Source organism: Colias philodice, chromosome 26, assembly GCF_061535455.1.
Source record: "Colias philodice isolate Cphi_HAF_F1 chromosome 26, ilColPhil1 Martin Lab GWU primary, whole genome shotgun sequence".
NCBI lineage: Eukaryota > Metazoa > Arthropoda > Insecta > Lepidoptera > Pieridae > Colias > Colias philodice.
The window spans coordinates 3,756,596-3,775,587 of record NC_143111.1 but is presented as its reverse complement, the minus strand read 5'-3'; the positions used below and the strand labels follow the sequence as shown (position 1 = coordinate 3,775,587).

The following is an 18,992-nucleotide window of genomic DNA, read 5'->3' as shown; positions in this document are numbered from 1 at the left end:
GACGTGACATCATGAATTCTGATATCCTGGTAGGTAGTTATATTATAATGTTTTGTCTAGGTTTTAAGTTTTTAGGGAATGTTTTATTTGAGATTTTTAAGTAAATAATACATTATTGGAATTTAATTGTGTATTATTTATCTTATAGAATTAAATTAGTCTTTATCAGTTCGATTCATATGAAAAATAAAAATTCTAAGAAATTGTTATAGTGCACTAGACAGCTAGAGTATTAAACTTATTCCCATACTAGGTTTCCGCCCGCGGCTTCGCCCGCGCAGTCAAGGAAAAACCCGCATAGTTCCCTTTCCCCGGATTGCGTCATTTTCCCGGGATAAAAAGTAGTCAATGTCCTTTCTCGGGTATCAAAATATCTCCATACCAAATTTTATGAAAATTGGTTCAGTAGTTTAGGCGTGATTGAGTAACAGACAGACAGACAGAGTTACTTTCGCATTTATAATATTAGTATGGATTATTTAAAACAACAGATTTTGGACTTACTTTTAATATAAGTACCTGAATATCTACGTTTGATTTACATAATTCATTATTAAATAAATTGTATATATGCTTTATATTTGCGAAACTATGAAATCAAACAGAAAACTATAAACGTGATAAACAAATCAATCAACTTCATAATATTACATATAGATATTGTATTTTCTTTATAAAATAGCAATTTCAGTTTTCCAGAGCTGAACAATCTCGACGGCCATGGCCGTTCGAAATTAAGCTATTTGTCTGAAATTTTCCGTTTATAACTTACTTAATGGCCCAGATGGTCGGAGATTGAACAATTTTGATATCTTGATGGATTGATGATGTATGATGTTTGAATGAATTCTTTATGTCAATAAAGTTTTTATTATTATTATTTTTTTTTATAACATTTTGTTTTTGAATATTAGATATAGGTACAAATGAATAAAATTGGTGTGCCTGTTTGTAATATTCAAATATCCACTTCTCACTAAATGCGTAAGGTAAATATACAAAATATTATTTTGTGCAATTTTTGTCTGTCCGTTTGTTACGGCCAATCTCTGGAACTGCTGGACCGCTTTTGATGGGACTTTTACTAACAGATAGTTGATGTAATAAGGAAGTGCAAGCAAGTTATTTTTATAATTCCACGGTCAAACGGTCACGGTTAAACGGTCCCGTAGGTTGGAGATAACGATTTCACTAACTCATAAACGGATAATAAACTACACAACAATTCACCAAACGATAACGTAATTGGCTCAAAGCGTTGCAACTGTGTATGATCAAATGTTCAAAAGAATACATTTCCACACAAATCGTTTACGTTTCCAATCAAAAGTTCCAGAACGCTAAAAATCGTCAACGAAAATTCCGTAGCTAATTCCTTTGAAATTGCATCAATAACGCAGTGAACAAGGAAATGCTATTTCATGTTAGTCAGGCATTTTCTGTTGGAAAAATGGGAAACTCTCTGAGGGATCCGTTTTAGGAATCGGAACAGAATTGGAACAAAAAGACAGAACGGAATAAATCAGGGGAATTGGTACGAATTCACTATCTATTCAGATTGTTAGAGTTGCTGAAGATTTTGTTGTATTGAGCTGTTTCGTAAGGTACGTAGTAATGTTGAATGACTCAATCGTATTTATTTATAATTGTAATTACATTAGTTCGTTCCGGCTCCACCCAAGTTGACGTAATATAGAAACAAAATAATATATAGTCTATGCCTCTCAAACGTGGCGTGACTAACCTATTGTTAAAATAATTTTAAAATCTGTTCAACTGATCCAGAGAATAACCTTATCATCTTCACAAACGCACGCACTTTATATCTTTATAAGACCCAGAGGCTATCTCTACAACGTCACAAACACACACACACTTCATCTCTTTATAATAGTTGTATACATTATTTTGCTAAAAAGCGAAATTCCTTATCTTATTCCTAATCTACACATATAAGTGAAGCATAACACAAGAAGATTAACATAACCTTATGTACATGGCCTTTTACAATTAATGGTCAACATTTAAAAGCGATCTTTCTGCACTCATGAGCACCTTGGGTGATAAATGAGGGTTTATATAGAGCAAAAAGGAACCAGTTTAAATCACTGCACTAGAAGACCATTAGCTTCTAATGGCTCTTATTGGAAACTGTATTTATGGATCCATGTATATGTAGTGTAACTTTAATTACGATAAGGAATTGGGATAACTATTAATATTATTATGTGTCTCTACATAATGTTAAAGTCTCATAATTTCATAATATTTTAAATACACTTTTTAGTCTTCTGGGTACAACACATACAGTGCCTTTTGTCAATTTTAATATGTGGTAGGACACCAGCCGCAGTCAGTCCTCCGTCCACGTCTAATAAGGGGAGAGATTTATCTTTCGAATGTTGCTTTTTTTCTTTCAGTCGAATAGAAAAGACAAATGCTTATTAAAATGCGCTGCTTTATTAAAATTCTCTCTATCTTGCGGAAAAGGTTTACATGATCATAGCACAAGCACAGAATTATGCATGAATATTCTGTGCATAATTAAGAAAGAAATTGCTTGTCATAATAAAGATACGCAAATGAGAGGTTATAAATATCAAAACCATTTTACATTACAATTAAAACCGTTTGACACGCCAGGACGTTGCGGATTCACATAATAAATTAAATACTTCTCAAGTATATTTGACACTTAGTCTCCAACTGCTTTGTATAATTAATTTTAAGCCACATTTTCTCGCATTAACATACATGTGGGTTTAATATTATGATGGAAACATGTCGTGATTTAATTAACTTTGTTCCCACCTAAGGCCATTATTTTAAATGTTGGTATTTATATTAATAGTAAGGGTGCATGGTTTAGTTGAAATTATTTATGCTCACATTTATGTAACACCTATAATTTGGAGTCAAATTGTCAAGATGTTCATGCAACCTAAATATACGCTAATTTTTAAGCTCTCCGTCTATTTATGCGTGAATAGATCTCATTGTGTTCCTAATTTACGATTTTAAAACAATTCTTCCATTCCTTTAGTTTGCTGTAACATCACAATTTCATATAATATAATACTATAGCCTTACTATTTATTTGTCCTTCGTTTATTCTTTTCAACATTACTCCAACCGATTAGCAGTCCCGCCATTATTTAGACAGATACAAGCCCTTTTTACATCTCATTCAGGGATAAACAAATAGTTCCAGGGCATCAGTAAAACATCATATTTGTCGAGGCAAATGGGGTCACACGTGTACAAAATTGGCGTTGCAGAACCGTCATAAATCTCCGACTATTTCCGTAAAATCTTAAAAATATTCTTACCAACGTTTGTGTATTCGTATCTATGTTTCATGCCAACATTTCCTTTTAGCATAGATTTTTCTTTTATTGTTTCATGCGTGTAACAGAGTTTAATGGTTCTGTCGATGTGGTTGAGTCACGCTGTGGCATTATAGGTAATGGCAAAGAGTAAAGTAATAATGGTAGGGATCAGCGTTACATTTAATAGTGTAGCGTTACATTTAATATTGTTATACCGAACCCGAAAGATCTTGTCTAATTAGCAATAAGGAGTTTCCTTACAATCTTATATTTTACCTAAATTAAAGTTGGGCTGCTTGGACGTTATCGTTTCTTGTAGCAGTGTGTTTAACATTTTGTTAGCGATTAAAAATAACAAAAAATAGACAAAAGGAATGGTTTGGATTAAAATTTTTAATCATATTATAAAGCCGAAGAGTTTGTTTGTTTGAACGCGCTAATCTCGGGAACTACTGGTCCGATTTAAAAATTATTTCGGTGTTAGATAGCTCATTTATCGAGGAAGGCTATAGGGTATATATTATCCTCACGCTACGACCAACAGGAGTGGAGCCACGGGGGTGAAACCGCGCGGAGCAGCTAGTAGGTAATATAGATTTATAGTAACTTTTATATTAATAATATGTAAGAAAAATTCTTCCCATGAAATTTCAACGTACTCAATGTTCTATCGAAAAATACACCAAATAACTAGATGTTAAATATAGTGAAACTAGATTTCCGCCCGCGGCTTCGCCCGCGTTTTCAAAGGAAAACCCGCATAGTTCCCGTTCCCGTGGGATTTCCGGGATAAAACCTATCCTATCTGTTAATCCAAGTTACCCTCTATATGTGTGCTAAATTTCATTGTAATCGGTTCAGTAGTTTTTACGTGAAAGAGTAACAAACATCCATACATCTATACATCCATACAAACTTTCGCCTTTATAATAGTATTAAGATTAAGATAAGATATTTGAATACCAGTATTTAAAGCTGAACATTTAATTTATTTAAATACATAAAGCCATCTAATGCTTTCCAGTAAACTGGTATAATTGTAATGAAATTACCTGCCAAATGTCGTACAAATTCTTGGAATCTGAATTTATATTCCTATTTCTAGACACATTTTCCATTTTAATTTGATGTAGGTATATGTCGCAGGCAAATTATATTATTTCGCCGTTTACAAATGCTCGGCATTTTGTAAAATGCATAGGATTTACTTTTTCCAAAATTCTATAACAAAAAGACGGTCGCGAGCCGACGGAGCTTTTCTTCGCGGGGCTCCTATTTCTGTGTAGTTATAAAAACACAAACCTAACTTAACCCACCCCTTATCCAAACCAAAAACTTCTGATAACGAATTCTCGACATATTACAAAATGCCAAGCGTTTGTAAACGGCGAAATAATACAATTTGACTGCGACATATACAATACCCATAGTACGTCCTTTGTAGCAAATTATCTCTTTTCCTCGAATAAATGTTACCGTGTACCGTTTTCTTGAGATTGTGTTCGAATAATAATATAATCCGTCTAGTCTAGACAAACATCGTTAGCTCTAGTTTTTCACTTTAATATGTTAAATTATCTCGAATCTTGAGTACTTGAGGGATAATAATATTATTTTGGAGTGGAATGATACATATCTGTTTTATTGGTGTGTTTTGTACGGATTTTTATATGAACTTCAATTTTATGTTTGAAATAAAATAATATATAGGTTCATCGTAACTCTAAAGATAGTAAAATATTCATTGAATACTTTTTAAATAATATGATTCTCATAAAAAAGCTAAACTAAAAGTGACAAATTTTAAAAATTTGGCGCTCAGTCTCCTGCGCTTAGTTTGCAAAAAACTAAAATTATGAATACGTATGGAATCGAAACTGACATAACTATATAACGGATTCAGTATGTATATTATTTTATTCATTAAAACACCTTTAGTTAGAACGGGCAGTAATAACTATAAGAATTTTATTCATTGATATCGTCCCCAGTATAGTGTAATAAAACAGTATAGGAAAACCATTATTGTGAACCGTAGAGCTCGGAATGCACCAGTAGCGGACCCGTAATGACGGACTTAATATTAAAGGAATTCTTTTACACCTATCGTGGAAATTAGTGTATTCATTACCTTGGATAAATGTCTTTTTTGCGTTTTTAAAAAGCGTGAAGTGAATAAAAATAAATGAATGAAGAATCCGTTCGATTGAAATTTAAATGCAGGAAAAAAAATGTTCTACCCATTGACCACCGAGCGGCCCGATCGGGCCGAGACACAATAGATTTTCTATTGTGTCTGTGATCCGAGGACTGACGGATTAAAATTGTTACCACTGTATTATTTCTATTATCCTGCCTCATTATCAAAATATTACCAGGATAATTGAGTCTTTTCAATCGCCCAGAAGAACTTTGCTCTAGAATACATTTTTTAACACTCTTAGAAAAAAGCCTTAAATTTATTTAATTTATAATATATGTATTGAATTAAACGTTTGAACGCTATTTGAACAGTTCTGTTGGAACGTATAATTCCAATTCCAGTTATTTAATGTTATTATGATCGCTTAGTTTATTTGCGCAAATATCTACGCTGCGTATTTCTATTTGCTTCTGAACTAACTTTACAGTTATATTTGCTGTTTGAATTGCAATTGAATTTCTAGGTATTTTAATTTCAGATTTTGTTATGGATAAATGTTAAATAATACGATTTTTTGGGACTTTAGATTCGTGAGAACAATCTGGATTAATTTAGGAAATAAAAATAGGTCACTGTGACCACGCTCTGTGTCAAATATCTTCATATTATTTTGTGGCATAAAAATCATGTAAAAAATTGCGTTACGACGTCATAGAAAGCAAAACAAATTTAATTCAACTTTGTACATTTATCAAGGACCTGCAGGTGATAATACAATAATTTCAGAGTTAATATTGAAATTGAAAATACTAAAGTTGATGCAATCACTAAAGCGCGTTTATTAGTTTTTAGAACTACATTTAAGATTATTAAACCATAATGTGTGTTTAAAAATACACATTCTTTGTGCTTTGTTACAAAATAGGAAAATTTAAATTTGGAATTTCGTTTTCATTTTTAGAAAAGTGTACTACAAAGACTTCAAAGAGCGAACATCATTTCTGAGCTTTAACGTTTCCTAAAAAATACAAAAATTATTAGGAACCTCTTTCAGGTTTTAGGTGAATACATATTTATTATTTGATTTCCATTGCATAATGATTAACAGAATTCGTGGAAATCCTGTATAATAAAAAAGGAGAGATGTGCGTATAAATAATACCACTTATCCTGTTAAATATAAAACCCAAGTATTTTTATATTCACAGATTTGTACCTGTGAATATAAAAATATGAACAATAGATAATACAAAGCCAAAGCTACATAATATTGTAATGTAGCTTTGGCATTGTATGTTGAAACTTGAATAAGTTTAAGTTTGCACTATACATGTAATTAACCATTTCATGTTATAAATAATAGTATCTCTTTCCAGGTCAACAATGACACTATGACCTAACCATGACGTGTCCATTCCGTCGCGCCTCATCCCAGCTCCAATTCGCAAATGGCGGTGCTCGGAAGCCCGAGTTCAGGTCGCGGCAGTCCTCCGTCCATCTGCCCACGGAGGAGGAAGATGGGGAGAAGAATACCCTCACTTTGAAGCACTTGAGTGAAGCTCTGAAGCTGCTGACTGCTCCTACTGTGAGTATATATTTTGTTAAGCTAGGAAATATGGGAACAAATAAGTATACCTAAATGGTAAATGGTGTTCCATATATAAAGGGTAAATGAATTGTTCGATTTACATTTTTACATTTACATTTAATTGGATGGATTCCATAGAATTGAATATTAGGTATTCTTTAAGATGTGAGTAGTCAGACTATCTGAGTATGATAAGAAGTTTGATACAGACGAAAATGCATAAGAAAAACTTTAGTGACATTTGGATTGGTATTTTTAATTTATACGATTAACATGTTTTTGCTTATAATTTTATAGAAGTTTTCATGTTGCATTCATGATGAAAATTTACATCGGCTAGATACTAAATCATTGCTCCAAAATGAAAAATTCTCATCAACCACAATACACAGTCTGCCAAATACCGAGCCATAAAGTACCCCAACTCAACTCGGATTTGGTCGAGGCAATTAATTAACTGACTAACATCGTCCATAGCATTTAAATTAAACTTTGTATAGACACTTAATACCTTCAGACGTTTCACTCTGTTCATTTTATCTCTCTAATTGTCTCTTTGAGCGCCATTTTTATTGCACGCCTCATAAGCGAAGCGTTGAGGTGGGTACTACTGTCACTTCGCGCAAAACATCTGATTTTTCAAACTTAAAATGTCTTTATGTATCATACATTGCACTTGTAAGATAATACATACACACACATATTAAGAAAAAACACTATTTTTAACGTTCATGATATTTTTGATGTCATTTTTGTTATTTAAACTAGTTAAAAAACAGTTTAAAAAAGTTCTGTCTTGGACGTCCGTGTGTCTGTATGTGCGGATCCTTTTTCTTGTTAACACGATAGCGACCGAAATACTTTACTAATCGAGTCTTTTTTTTTCTCTTACGCTTGAGTATGCTCAGGAATAGAACCCTTTCATTTTTCAGGGTCTGATTCGATGTGGTTTAATTGTTATTAAATAAACAAAAATAATAATTAATAAATATTTATTAAAAAAAATTATGAGGCGTGCACTTTTGGATTTTCCAAATTATTTAACTTTTTTTCTGATTTAAGTTTCCGGAGCAAAGAGCTGTTTCTTTGTTGATCAAGACCTACAATTTCCACTGATAATTAATAATTAAACTGTCTTTGTAACTCTATACTTTTCTAGCGAAGTTCTGAAGATGTTTATGCGTGTTTATTTACTTATTTAAGTTTGTATTTGAGTTGTTCTAGTTTGTATTTTGTTTCAATTTATTGTTTAGTTTGGGCAGATTGGCGATTTCGTAGTGACTGAAAATGTTATCAACACTAATTAGTTCAAAATAGAACATATTTTTATATATATTTTGCAACAATTAACTACGATATTATGTTATATACTACGATATTATGCTATATAAGTTATACACATGTAGTTGAATAAAGAATTCATCTTTTTGAAATTTTTTGGATTAAAAGTCCTAAAACGACAGAGTAAATGGCCATCTTACGAAATTTTGAAAAATTACTATGAATCTGTTAAGATTAATTAGATGATGGAATGTCAAACGTGTTCCTTTTAGGCAATCTGATTTCTATACGTTTGGTATGTGCATTTATAGATTACTATAACATTGAACAATAGGTTTTAAAATTACTGTCACATACGCGACTTCCGGTAATTATAATTTGATTCACCAATTCATTCATACACAATAACAATAATAATTTTATTGTTGTTTTATTGCATTGCGGTGTAACGATGATCTTAGGTACTAGTTTTTATAGTCCAAGTTTCTTAGATCATTTAATTCTAATGTAATTCAAGTAGGTATGTTTACTAAGGTCATGCTAGAAGTTGGATCGTAACTTTACTTCAACACCAGTGTTGTTTTTTTTCGTAGCAATAAGATTTAATCAAACAAACACATTTTCGATTTTCTTCACAAAGTCTGGAGTCTTAGATTCTGATATGACCGACTTGAAGCCTAAATTTTTTGATAGCAATAGGTACACTAGTAGGAACATTCAATAATCTACTTTTATAACACTTATATACTTACCTACTTAAATAAGTGTTAAAAAGTAGGTTAATGCTCAGTCACATTATATAATTACTAGAGGTCCGCCCCGGCTTCGCCCGTGGTACATATTTCGCAATAAAAGGTAGCCTATGTAATTTCTCGGGTATCAAAATATCTCAACCAAATTTTACCAAATTTCATGCAAATTGGTTCCGTAGTTTAGGCGTGATTGAGTAACAGACAGACAGACAGAGTTACTTTCGCATCTATAATATTAAGTGATAACATGTTCTGCTTAGCGTTTGCCCAGTTGTTAAGGTTAAGTATCGCAGCCGAAATAAAACTGTTGAATATCAATACGTTGTAGTCGCTTTATGCTGTCTAGTGTCTACCTGTCCCCATATACCTAGATCTTTAGAACTACGCAACGGTTTTCGATGGTATTATTTTTAATAGATAGCAAAGGTGTAATATATGGGTATATTATATACAATATAGGCGGACGGGTCGCTAATTAAAACTAAAAATAAGTAAATCAATAATTTACTGTCGTAAACCTCAAGACGTTCCTCTCCTCCAAACATGCTGCACAACTTTCTGCTCCTTTATAATAATCTTCATATATTATTATGTAAACCATATAACATTAATAAACATCTTATCCAAGCATTTTGGCACTTAACGTATAAATTATACGAAGCATCCAGTGTATTTGGCTAGAATTCTCAAACGGTGTAGTATGAAATGCATCTAACATTAAGTGCGGTCATTCGCTTCGTGGTCAAACACAGGTGAAGGGAAAAGACGAATTTGTACTGAATAAGTGTTTCAAATTATGCGAGCGAATGTTAAAAGCTTATCTTAATATATACTAATAAGTAGTAATAATAATAATTGGGTGGAATTGCGAATGAATCATGAATACAAAGATTGGCTATTGATAGTGAGATATAAATCACGAATACAAAGATTCGCATTAGGAAGAAATAATAGAGGTTCAACTTATATTATGCTACTTAGTTTCTACAAATAACGTTAACATTTTGAGGATGAATGGATATAGATGAGTGAATAAATTAGATTAGACTCTTTCAGACAGAAATAGCTAATCGGAATGAAATTTGGTACAGTGATAAATTTTAGTCTCGATTGCACATGACCAAAATCTTAGTACAGTATTATGAGTGGAATAAAAAACGCTTATTAGAAGCTTTAGAATATACGATTCATTTGTTTTAAATAAATCTTATATTATTATCTTATTTGTTTTTTTTTTCAATATGAATATAATTAATGCAGTCTTAATAACCTATTTGTTTTATAAATCGTATTTTATATACTTCTTCCTTTCACTTATCACTACTTAACTTTTCAATCCATTGATGGTTTTTCCTTCTTCATATTTCTAATTTGAGTTTCATAGCGCTTATTAAAAGAGAGCCTTTGTTCAAAGGTTTAAAACATCCTTTGAATTTTTCCTTTATCTTTGATTATAAAAGTACCTTTGTCTTTATTGTTACTTGTATTGAAAGACAATTTATTGAATTTATTGTTTCTGATAGATAATATAAAATATATTTCTGTATGTTTAATGTTTATGCTTCAGCATGTAAGTGGTCATAAAAGGATTTTACGATAATATTTATTACTGAAATTTCTTCAGCTAATACGATTATTTGGTTCAATATTTTCATTCACTAAGTTGACTACATAAATTCGTTGTAACATCAAATTTACATCTATGTGAAAGAAGCGTATAATGTCGTAAAGTGTAATAAGACCTAAATAAAATCAAGTAAATCAACTATGTTTATATATGATGTAAAGAGCCCTTAAGTATTACAACTCAGAAATCCTGTATTTGATCCTTGATGGTGTAAAAAACAAAAAGCTCTATAAAAAGTCTGGTCACGTACTTGCCTGTAAAAAGATCAGTAAAATACATAAAATTCATGCGACAGACAATTTCTCTATAACCCACATGGGTATTCTTACCTCATGGAACTTCAGACACCTAATAAAAATAAAAATTTAATGTTTCTGGTGTATGCAGTAGGTAGGTATGTTCTATTCGTAAACATGTTCTTTAAAAGTTCTATTGTTATCTAGCTATACTATTCACATTGTTTATTTTACTCGAGATGGATTTGGCTAAAATTTAAAAGGCAAGTTTTGGGGCTCTGGCGTTCATCTGCATTATCAACGCGTCTTCTATTTTATAACAAAACATTGATTTATAATGCGTTTCAATAACGTTGTTAATATCATATTCCATTATATTATTAGCTCTCAACTCCTGCTTAAGACAATATTTAAGTGCTTACAGAAGTGTTTCCATTAGATGACCATGTTTTACGCAAAATTATGCAAATTTGGGGATTCTGTAGCCGGGTTATGTAAGCGGAAACACCAGGCTATGTATAGATTTAGGATTTAGAAGATCGTTTAATCTATCTAAAATATATCCGTATATTATAAGTATGTATTCCTTCTAATACTTATCACATTAATTTTAATAAACGATGAAAGTAAATTACTATTTTTGTTAAATTCAATTTATTTTTGTTGAATATTAAAACAACAGGAATAGTTTACTTTACACACCTTGATTTTATTTTTTATTCTTTAAAATTTTTCATAAACTTTGTTACTCATAAAAAATATTTAAAATACTTAGGTAATTTTAGTTTTACCCCACTTGTAAAGTCCATGAGATACGATTTCTCAATATAGCTTTTACAAAATTACTCCTGTTGCGTAAACGAAAAATATTTTGAGGAAACCACAAACGGATAGTACATTTATGATGCAATCAATCATATTCAATGGCGTACTTAAAACGATACTGTTTATTGCGTAAGCAGTTTGTTTAAGAATATCGTTGGTAATTGGTAAACAGTATTTTTAACGATTAACCGGAATAGGTAGACATGGTAACATTTTTAGAGTTTTATTTTTTATTACTCATAATAAGAGCGAAAACATATTATTGTTACGCTGTTTATTTGTGTTTAGATGCATGTACTGCAATAAACTTATCTATTTAATGTTATAAAGCTTAAGAATTTGTTTGTTTGTTTGAACGCGCTAACCTCAGGAACTACTGGTCCGATTTTAAATATATTTCGGTGTTAGATAGCCCATATATCGAGGAAGGCTATAGGCTATACATATATCACCAGGCTAAGACCAGCAGGAGCGGAAAAATGCGGTTGAAACCGCGGGGAACAGCTAGTAAAGATATATTTTGGATATTGTTTGGTTATATTTATATATATAAACTGTTTTTGAGGTTTGCTTTATACAACGCGACACGCAATCTTCACATTTTGTACATATATATAAATACATAATATAGCTCAGTAGGTAGGTACCTAGAGCACTGAGCATTGTAATGTTACTTTTAAACTAACGTATTATAAAAGAACGCTATAAAACTACTCCACGTGTGTTTCACCTATCAGTATATCAAATATCTATATATATAAAACTCAAAGGTGACTGATATAGTGATCTATCAACGCACAGCCCAAACCACTGGACGTATCGGGCTGAAATTTGGCATGCGGGTAGATGTTAGGACGTAGGCATCCGCTAAGAAAGGATTTCCCGAAATTCTTGCGGGAACGGGGAAAAACGGGGATGCACGTACGAAGTCGTGGGCGGAAGCTTGTCATTAAATAAGTGTAACTATTTTGAACAATAAAATTTCAAAATAATAACAGTATCATTGAAAGTTCAATACACCACTTACCTAAGTGAACGACTCATGCTAGTAATATTCCCTCGGTTTTGTTCGCTTTCATTCACCACATTCATCGAACCAGGAAGATTAAGTATGACATCAATCATACAACGTAATACATTACGTATATTGGGGATCTTAAAATAACGTTCCTTGATATAATCACATGGGAGATAAAAATGGAATTATACTCGTATCATCGTGTCCTGGATGAATGAAATTGCTTTGACGAGTCTATATGTATCGTTTTGTATGTATTCTTAGAGTATTTTTTATATTATGTATCACGATAAAATATAGTATCGTTTAAGGGAGATTTTGAATGTGTCTTTGATCGCGTTATGTAGAACATAGATGTGTTGTTGGAATGAAATGTTTAATTTCATATAAAGTTTATTATTTTTTAGAAAATTTTCTCCATTCTATATGGATAATCATCAGCTATGTGCTATAAGCGATTTTCTATAAAATTGTTTATATTACTAACTAGCGGTCCGCCCCGGCTTCGCCCGTGGTACATATTTACATTTTCTCTACATAAAAACCATCCTCGTACTTCAAGGAATATAATAAAAAAAGAATTATCGAAATCGGTTCAGCCGTTCTCGAGTTATGCGCTTACCAACACATTTTGCGATTCATTTTTATATGTAAGACTAGCGGTCCGCCCCGGCTTCGCCCGTGGTACATGTTTACGTTTTCTCTACATAAAAACCATCCTCGTACTTCAAGGAATATAATAAAAAAAGAATTATCGAAATCGGTTCAGCCGTTGTCGAGTTATGCGCTTACCAACACATTTTGCGATTCATTTTTATATATAAGACTAGCGGTCCGCCCCGGCTTCGCCCGTGGTACATATTTACGTTTTCTCTACGTAAGAACCATCCTCGTACTTCAAGGAATATAATAAAAAAAAAATTATCGAAATCGGTTCAGCCGTTCTCGAGTTATGCGCTTACCAACACATTTTGCGATTCATTTTTATATATAAGACTAGCGGTCCGCCCCGGCTTCGCCCGTGGTACATAATATTTACTTTTTCTCTACATAAAAACCATCCTCGTACTTCAAGGAATATAATAAAAAAAGAATTATCGAAATCGGTTCAGCCGTTCTCGAGTTATGCGCTTACCAACACATTTTGCGATTCATTTTTATATATAAGATTGACCACCGAGCGGCCCGATCGGGCCGAGACACAATAGATTTTCTATTGTGTCTGTGATCCGAGGACTGACGGAATATTATAGATAGATCTATACTTAGGTACGTACTTTACCTACGTACTTTTAGTTTCTACTGTTATAACTGCATTGTATTCTATTTAAAGTTCTTGTACGTCACTTATAAGTTGTAATAGTGCTGTCATGTTTTATTTATAGCTATACAACATCAACCCCGATGTAGAAAATAATATAATTATGTCATTCATGCACTACTATAACTTATATACTGGTATTACATCAATATACTGTGACAATATTTTTTGCGATTACATGTATTTTTGTGTAACTTACTGTTTGTTTAACAATTACTATTGCATGTAAATTATGCTTTGATAGCGACTTTTAATGTGACTTTACTTGAGCTGATAGATATAACTTTCTTATAATAGTATAATAGCATGTTAATAATTGTGTGTCATATGGTGACTGTATACTCATTACTCATTTGAATTCTCAAAACATCATACTTCAACAACTTTCACCAAAAAACACCCTTCCCAAATTCCACCAGCGCGTTGCAAAAAAAGTAAATAACACCGCAATTTCGACTACATTTTCGCACACAACATAAAACATTCACACAAATGTTAGTTTTCATAACGCTTTCCGAACCTAAATACGGCTAGAACATTATTCTCTCGGGGTCAAACGACGTGACTGCTATGTGGCTTCTGGATTATTCTGCGGAACGACTCAATATTACCATGTGGCCATTTGCCTTTCTATTTACGAGTTTTAATAAAACCGAAAAGTTTCATTTATACAGCTTCAGACTAGAATTTAAAAATTCATTTCTTTGTTTTCTTTATTAGTGTGTAGAGAAACGGGTATTAAATAAAAGATATTGTTCTCGAATAATTACGGTTTTGTGAAGATTTGTTTTGTTATTTCTTTTAAATTTTATGTAGTTTTTCTGGAAGACATAAACTATGCAGTTAAAGAATGGGGTAAATCAGGCGTGATATAATATTATGATATCACAATATATGCCTTTGTTTTATTGATTCAAAAATATATTACAATATTTTAGACTTGACTTGAAATACACTCAAATATAGTTCATCTTTCTTGTTTCATAAATTTAATTAAACTGATCTTTCTCTTTATAACGTTTTCAATATCGCTTCAAAATTGTTGAAATTTAGCAAACAAATATCTGTTGTTTGTCGATAAAACTTTGGCTATTTGATTGGAAGGAAATTAGTAGGAATGGGTTGAAACGTTAATGAAATTTCTATTTTCTGATATCAAATATCGTGTTCGTCTTGTTGGGGTGTGAAACAAAAGATAGGAATGAGTCTGATGAATCAAAATCTCGTATGATGTTGCTTCCGATAGGTTTTTAGAAATGTTAGTCTTTTGTACTAATCTACCTACGTTTAAAAATAGTATGTTGCTTTGTCTATATTTCAAAAACACAAAAGTTGCAATAGTTCTGTTCTAATTTTTTACCTTCTAGAACCCGCTCAAAATTTTGTTATGACAAGAAAACGAAAAGTAGGTAACTGAAAACCCTTCTATATAACCAAACCATGAAACACATGAAGGATTTACTTGCACCGTACATTTAAAGTACAGATTATTAACGCAACATTTCTAGAAATTAGCCCTATTATTATAGGGCGAGTTCAAAAGGAGCTGGGATTAAAGTCTATCGAACTGTCAGTATTTTATCAAAATCGATTAAACAAATACAAAGTAAACGAGTTAGTTTCCAAGCGAGGCGTGTACAGAATGCTAATAATAATATACAAAATTTAAAACAAATGTCTACAATAGTTTCAACCATGTTTCAACATATTATCACGTCGCGTCTGGGTCGACCTCTGTAGAAACTTTAGTTATATCCTGGCTTTTCTGCCCTGTTGACTTTATGTGGGTTTAAAATGCTTTTATTTGTAACGGCTTTTGTTCATTATTTTATGTATTTTCTATCTTTGTATAAAATAATTACATATATTAAAATAAACAATAGGTAGTTTGAATAGGAAGTTTACAATACATTGAACATTGTTAACAAAATACAGGGTTTAAACTTTGAAGTACCTATAATTAAATCAATTGGTTTTATTAATTAGTGAGTCTACAAGTAGGCAGTCTATACTAGTAGTAGTGGTCTTATAAGTAGGAAAATGATGTTTAGTACCTATGGAAATTGTTATGAATCCGACATGAATAAAATATGGAACTCGACGGATGTTTATTAAGTTTAAATTGATTAAAATGATAATCTAATCTTTATCCAACACCTCACAAAACAATGAACAAAGTAACGTACATACATAACATGTAATTCATCCTGAGTGACGCCAGTTCAAGAAGCTAGTCAAGATAATCTCATTTATAGCAATGCCCCATCTATTCACAATACTACGCAATCTAACGATTAATCTGTGAGTTAACAACTGAATAAATTGACTTATAAATAAGGAGTAGGTAATATTAAGAATTCCACTAGACACTTATTTATAGGAAAACTTTCGTGACACGAATAAGTAAGTAAATTGGAGCGTATTGCTCAAGTTTTTATTGTTATTGATTACGGCAAATTATCGCAATCAATTTCTTTCTTATTACACGATTATTAGAAGGATGGCCATAATATTTGATAGGACATTTATGTGTGTATGTAAGTTGTTGTATGAAAAAAGTCATTGCATAAAATAATATTGGAACATATTATTTTGAATTTATACAAAAGCTGACTAATAATGGTATTAAGTTTTAGACACTACTTTATAAATACCTTTTTAGTTAAAAGTATTATTATATTATGACTATATAGTCGATGTACATCAAAAATAAATAGATTATATAAATTCAATTTGATTTGAAGTTTTGGTATCCAAAGTAAAAGGTTCTATCGCAGGGTTTTATAAGCCCTCTGCAAATGAAAACTATTAAATAAAATATTTATGAGATACCTTAGATACCAGCTATGAGTAAGGCTCACGTTACAAAGAAAATAAAATGAATATAAGCATTGCTGAAAAAATTTGAAATAAAGAACGGGAAAATAATTTGTTAAAGTATATAAAAATATTTTTACAGACATAAAAACATGCGATACAGTCGTAAATGTAATAAATAATATTCAATACAAAGATCAAAATACTATTACACTCAAAAGGATTTTTACCTTTCTTTATCATTAAAATATATAAAAAGAGACATTTTGTCTGTTTAATAAGATGACTTGTAATACAATAATGCTTATTTAATATTATAATAACCAATTTATGTACTCAATGATCGCCTTTATTGATGCTACTTTTGCCAAATAAATAGGTTTATTACTTACGAATGACGAATTAACCCTAGAACCGTACCCTGGGGTACAAATGAAAAAAAATTCAGAAAATCTTCTATATCTTTTTTTCTAAACAACGGTTTCTTTTGCGCGTTCGTGTATTTGACGGGGATGAGGAGACACGTAGATACCGTATTCGATCAGTGGTCAAGCTATTGAGAACACGTCGTACGAACCTGTCGGGGTACTCCAGTACCCCTGGGTACTACGAACGTAAGTATTTTAAGGTTCATTTATTTTATTTTTTCGCCTTTTGGTCGTTTTATTTTATATTTTTTATTGATAAATTTGATGTACAATTATAAGTTTACTTTACATTCATGTTATATACATACTGTTATTGTTAAATAGTGTAGGAATTTGTATTTTCAACAAATTTATGATTTGCTGCATGATTTGAATACCTGAGTTTATATATTTTCTTTTTTTGATGGCAAATGATGGATGAATTTTGATTTTTTGTGGGAGGTGGAATAACAAGAAGAGCTGGTACTTGGTGAGGCATCAAAATATGAACCTGACGAAAAAATTTTAATTTTTTATTATAAAAAACTTCACCTAGAAGAACGATTTCAGTACATAACTTTGCCAATGTCTCTACAAATAAGTAATGGAGATATTTTAGGACAACAATTACCAATAACTGCAGGGACCACTGCTGTTTCAAAATCTGAGATGTAACTGTGAATATCCACGTTAAAATTCCGTCAGTCCCGCACACAGTGCAGGAAGTGAAAACTTTTAATACATTTTGATCACCAACGTAAAGTGTGTGTAAATTGTAGAAAAAATATAAAAATGCCATGATAAATTAAATTATTAGGACCTAAATGAATGTTAAGATGACCTTAATAAGTCAACATTTAATAAAAGTTAATAATCTTTTTGTAATCTTGTTTTTTTCATAGGGGTACACTTGTACCCCTGGGTACCGTTAATGAAATTTTAATATGGGTACGGTTCTAGGGTTAAATATTCATGCTATTATAGTTGGTCGGTGGGCTAAGAAATCCCCAAAAATAAGAGCTTTGTTTTGTGATAAAATCAAAATAAAAATGTATAATCATACTTAACAATAACACACAAATTTAATGGTGTTATTGATGTGTAATAATAATATATTATTAACTATTAAGTTATTCGGTAACTTCGCTTTTTCATACGTAAAAATAAATCCTTCAATGTCTCATAACGTTGCGGCTGTCCAACAAAAGAAACGAATTTATAAATTAAACAAATGATAAAGGACTGTGTATAGGACGTTAGTTTGGATCGTACTTTCTAATTAAATTATAAGGTCAACCACATTAAGTCAACTAAAATTATAATAGATTGTAAGGGTAAATTAACTCAATAATACAATAGTTCGATTAAGCAAAATATTCCGTCCCAAGCCAATGTCCCTTGACAGTGGGTTGATTAATCGAGTTTATGTAATTAATGAACATTCATTAATTAATTCGGAAATGTATTGGTTTGTAGCAATGATAGATGTGATAGATGTCTTTCAGTGTTAAAGGTCATGGTTTTTACAAAATTGTTACACCGTTTTTGCATGTGTGGGTGATAACGTTTTGCGTGTGTGTGAAGTTTTAGGCCCCAAAAACAGATCTGTAGATTTTTCATATCTTTCTAAAATATTGCTAATATTTAC

General features: G+C 31.5%; 1 protein-coding gene across 1 annotated transcript in view; it reads left to right on the top strand.

Annotated features, from left to right (window-relative positions):
* Positions 1 to 6,874: 6,874 nt before the first annotated feature.
* Gycalpha99B (guanylate cyclase 1 soluble subunit alpha 2) overlaps positions 6,875 to 18,992 on the top strand; it is a 76,039-nt gene continuing 63,921 nt past the window's right edge. Inside the window, exon 1 of the mRNA XM_089711186.1 lies at positions 6,875 to 7,057. Coding sequence (XP_089567312.1) covers positions 6,875 to 7,057 — 183 coding nt within the window. The remainder of the gene's footprint in view (positions 7,058 to 18,992) is intronic.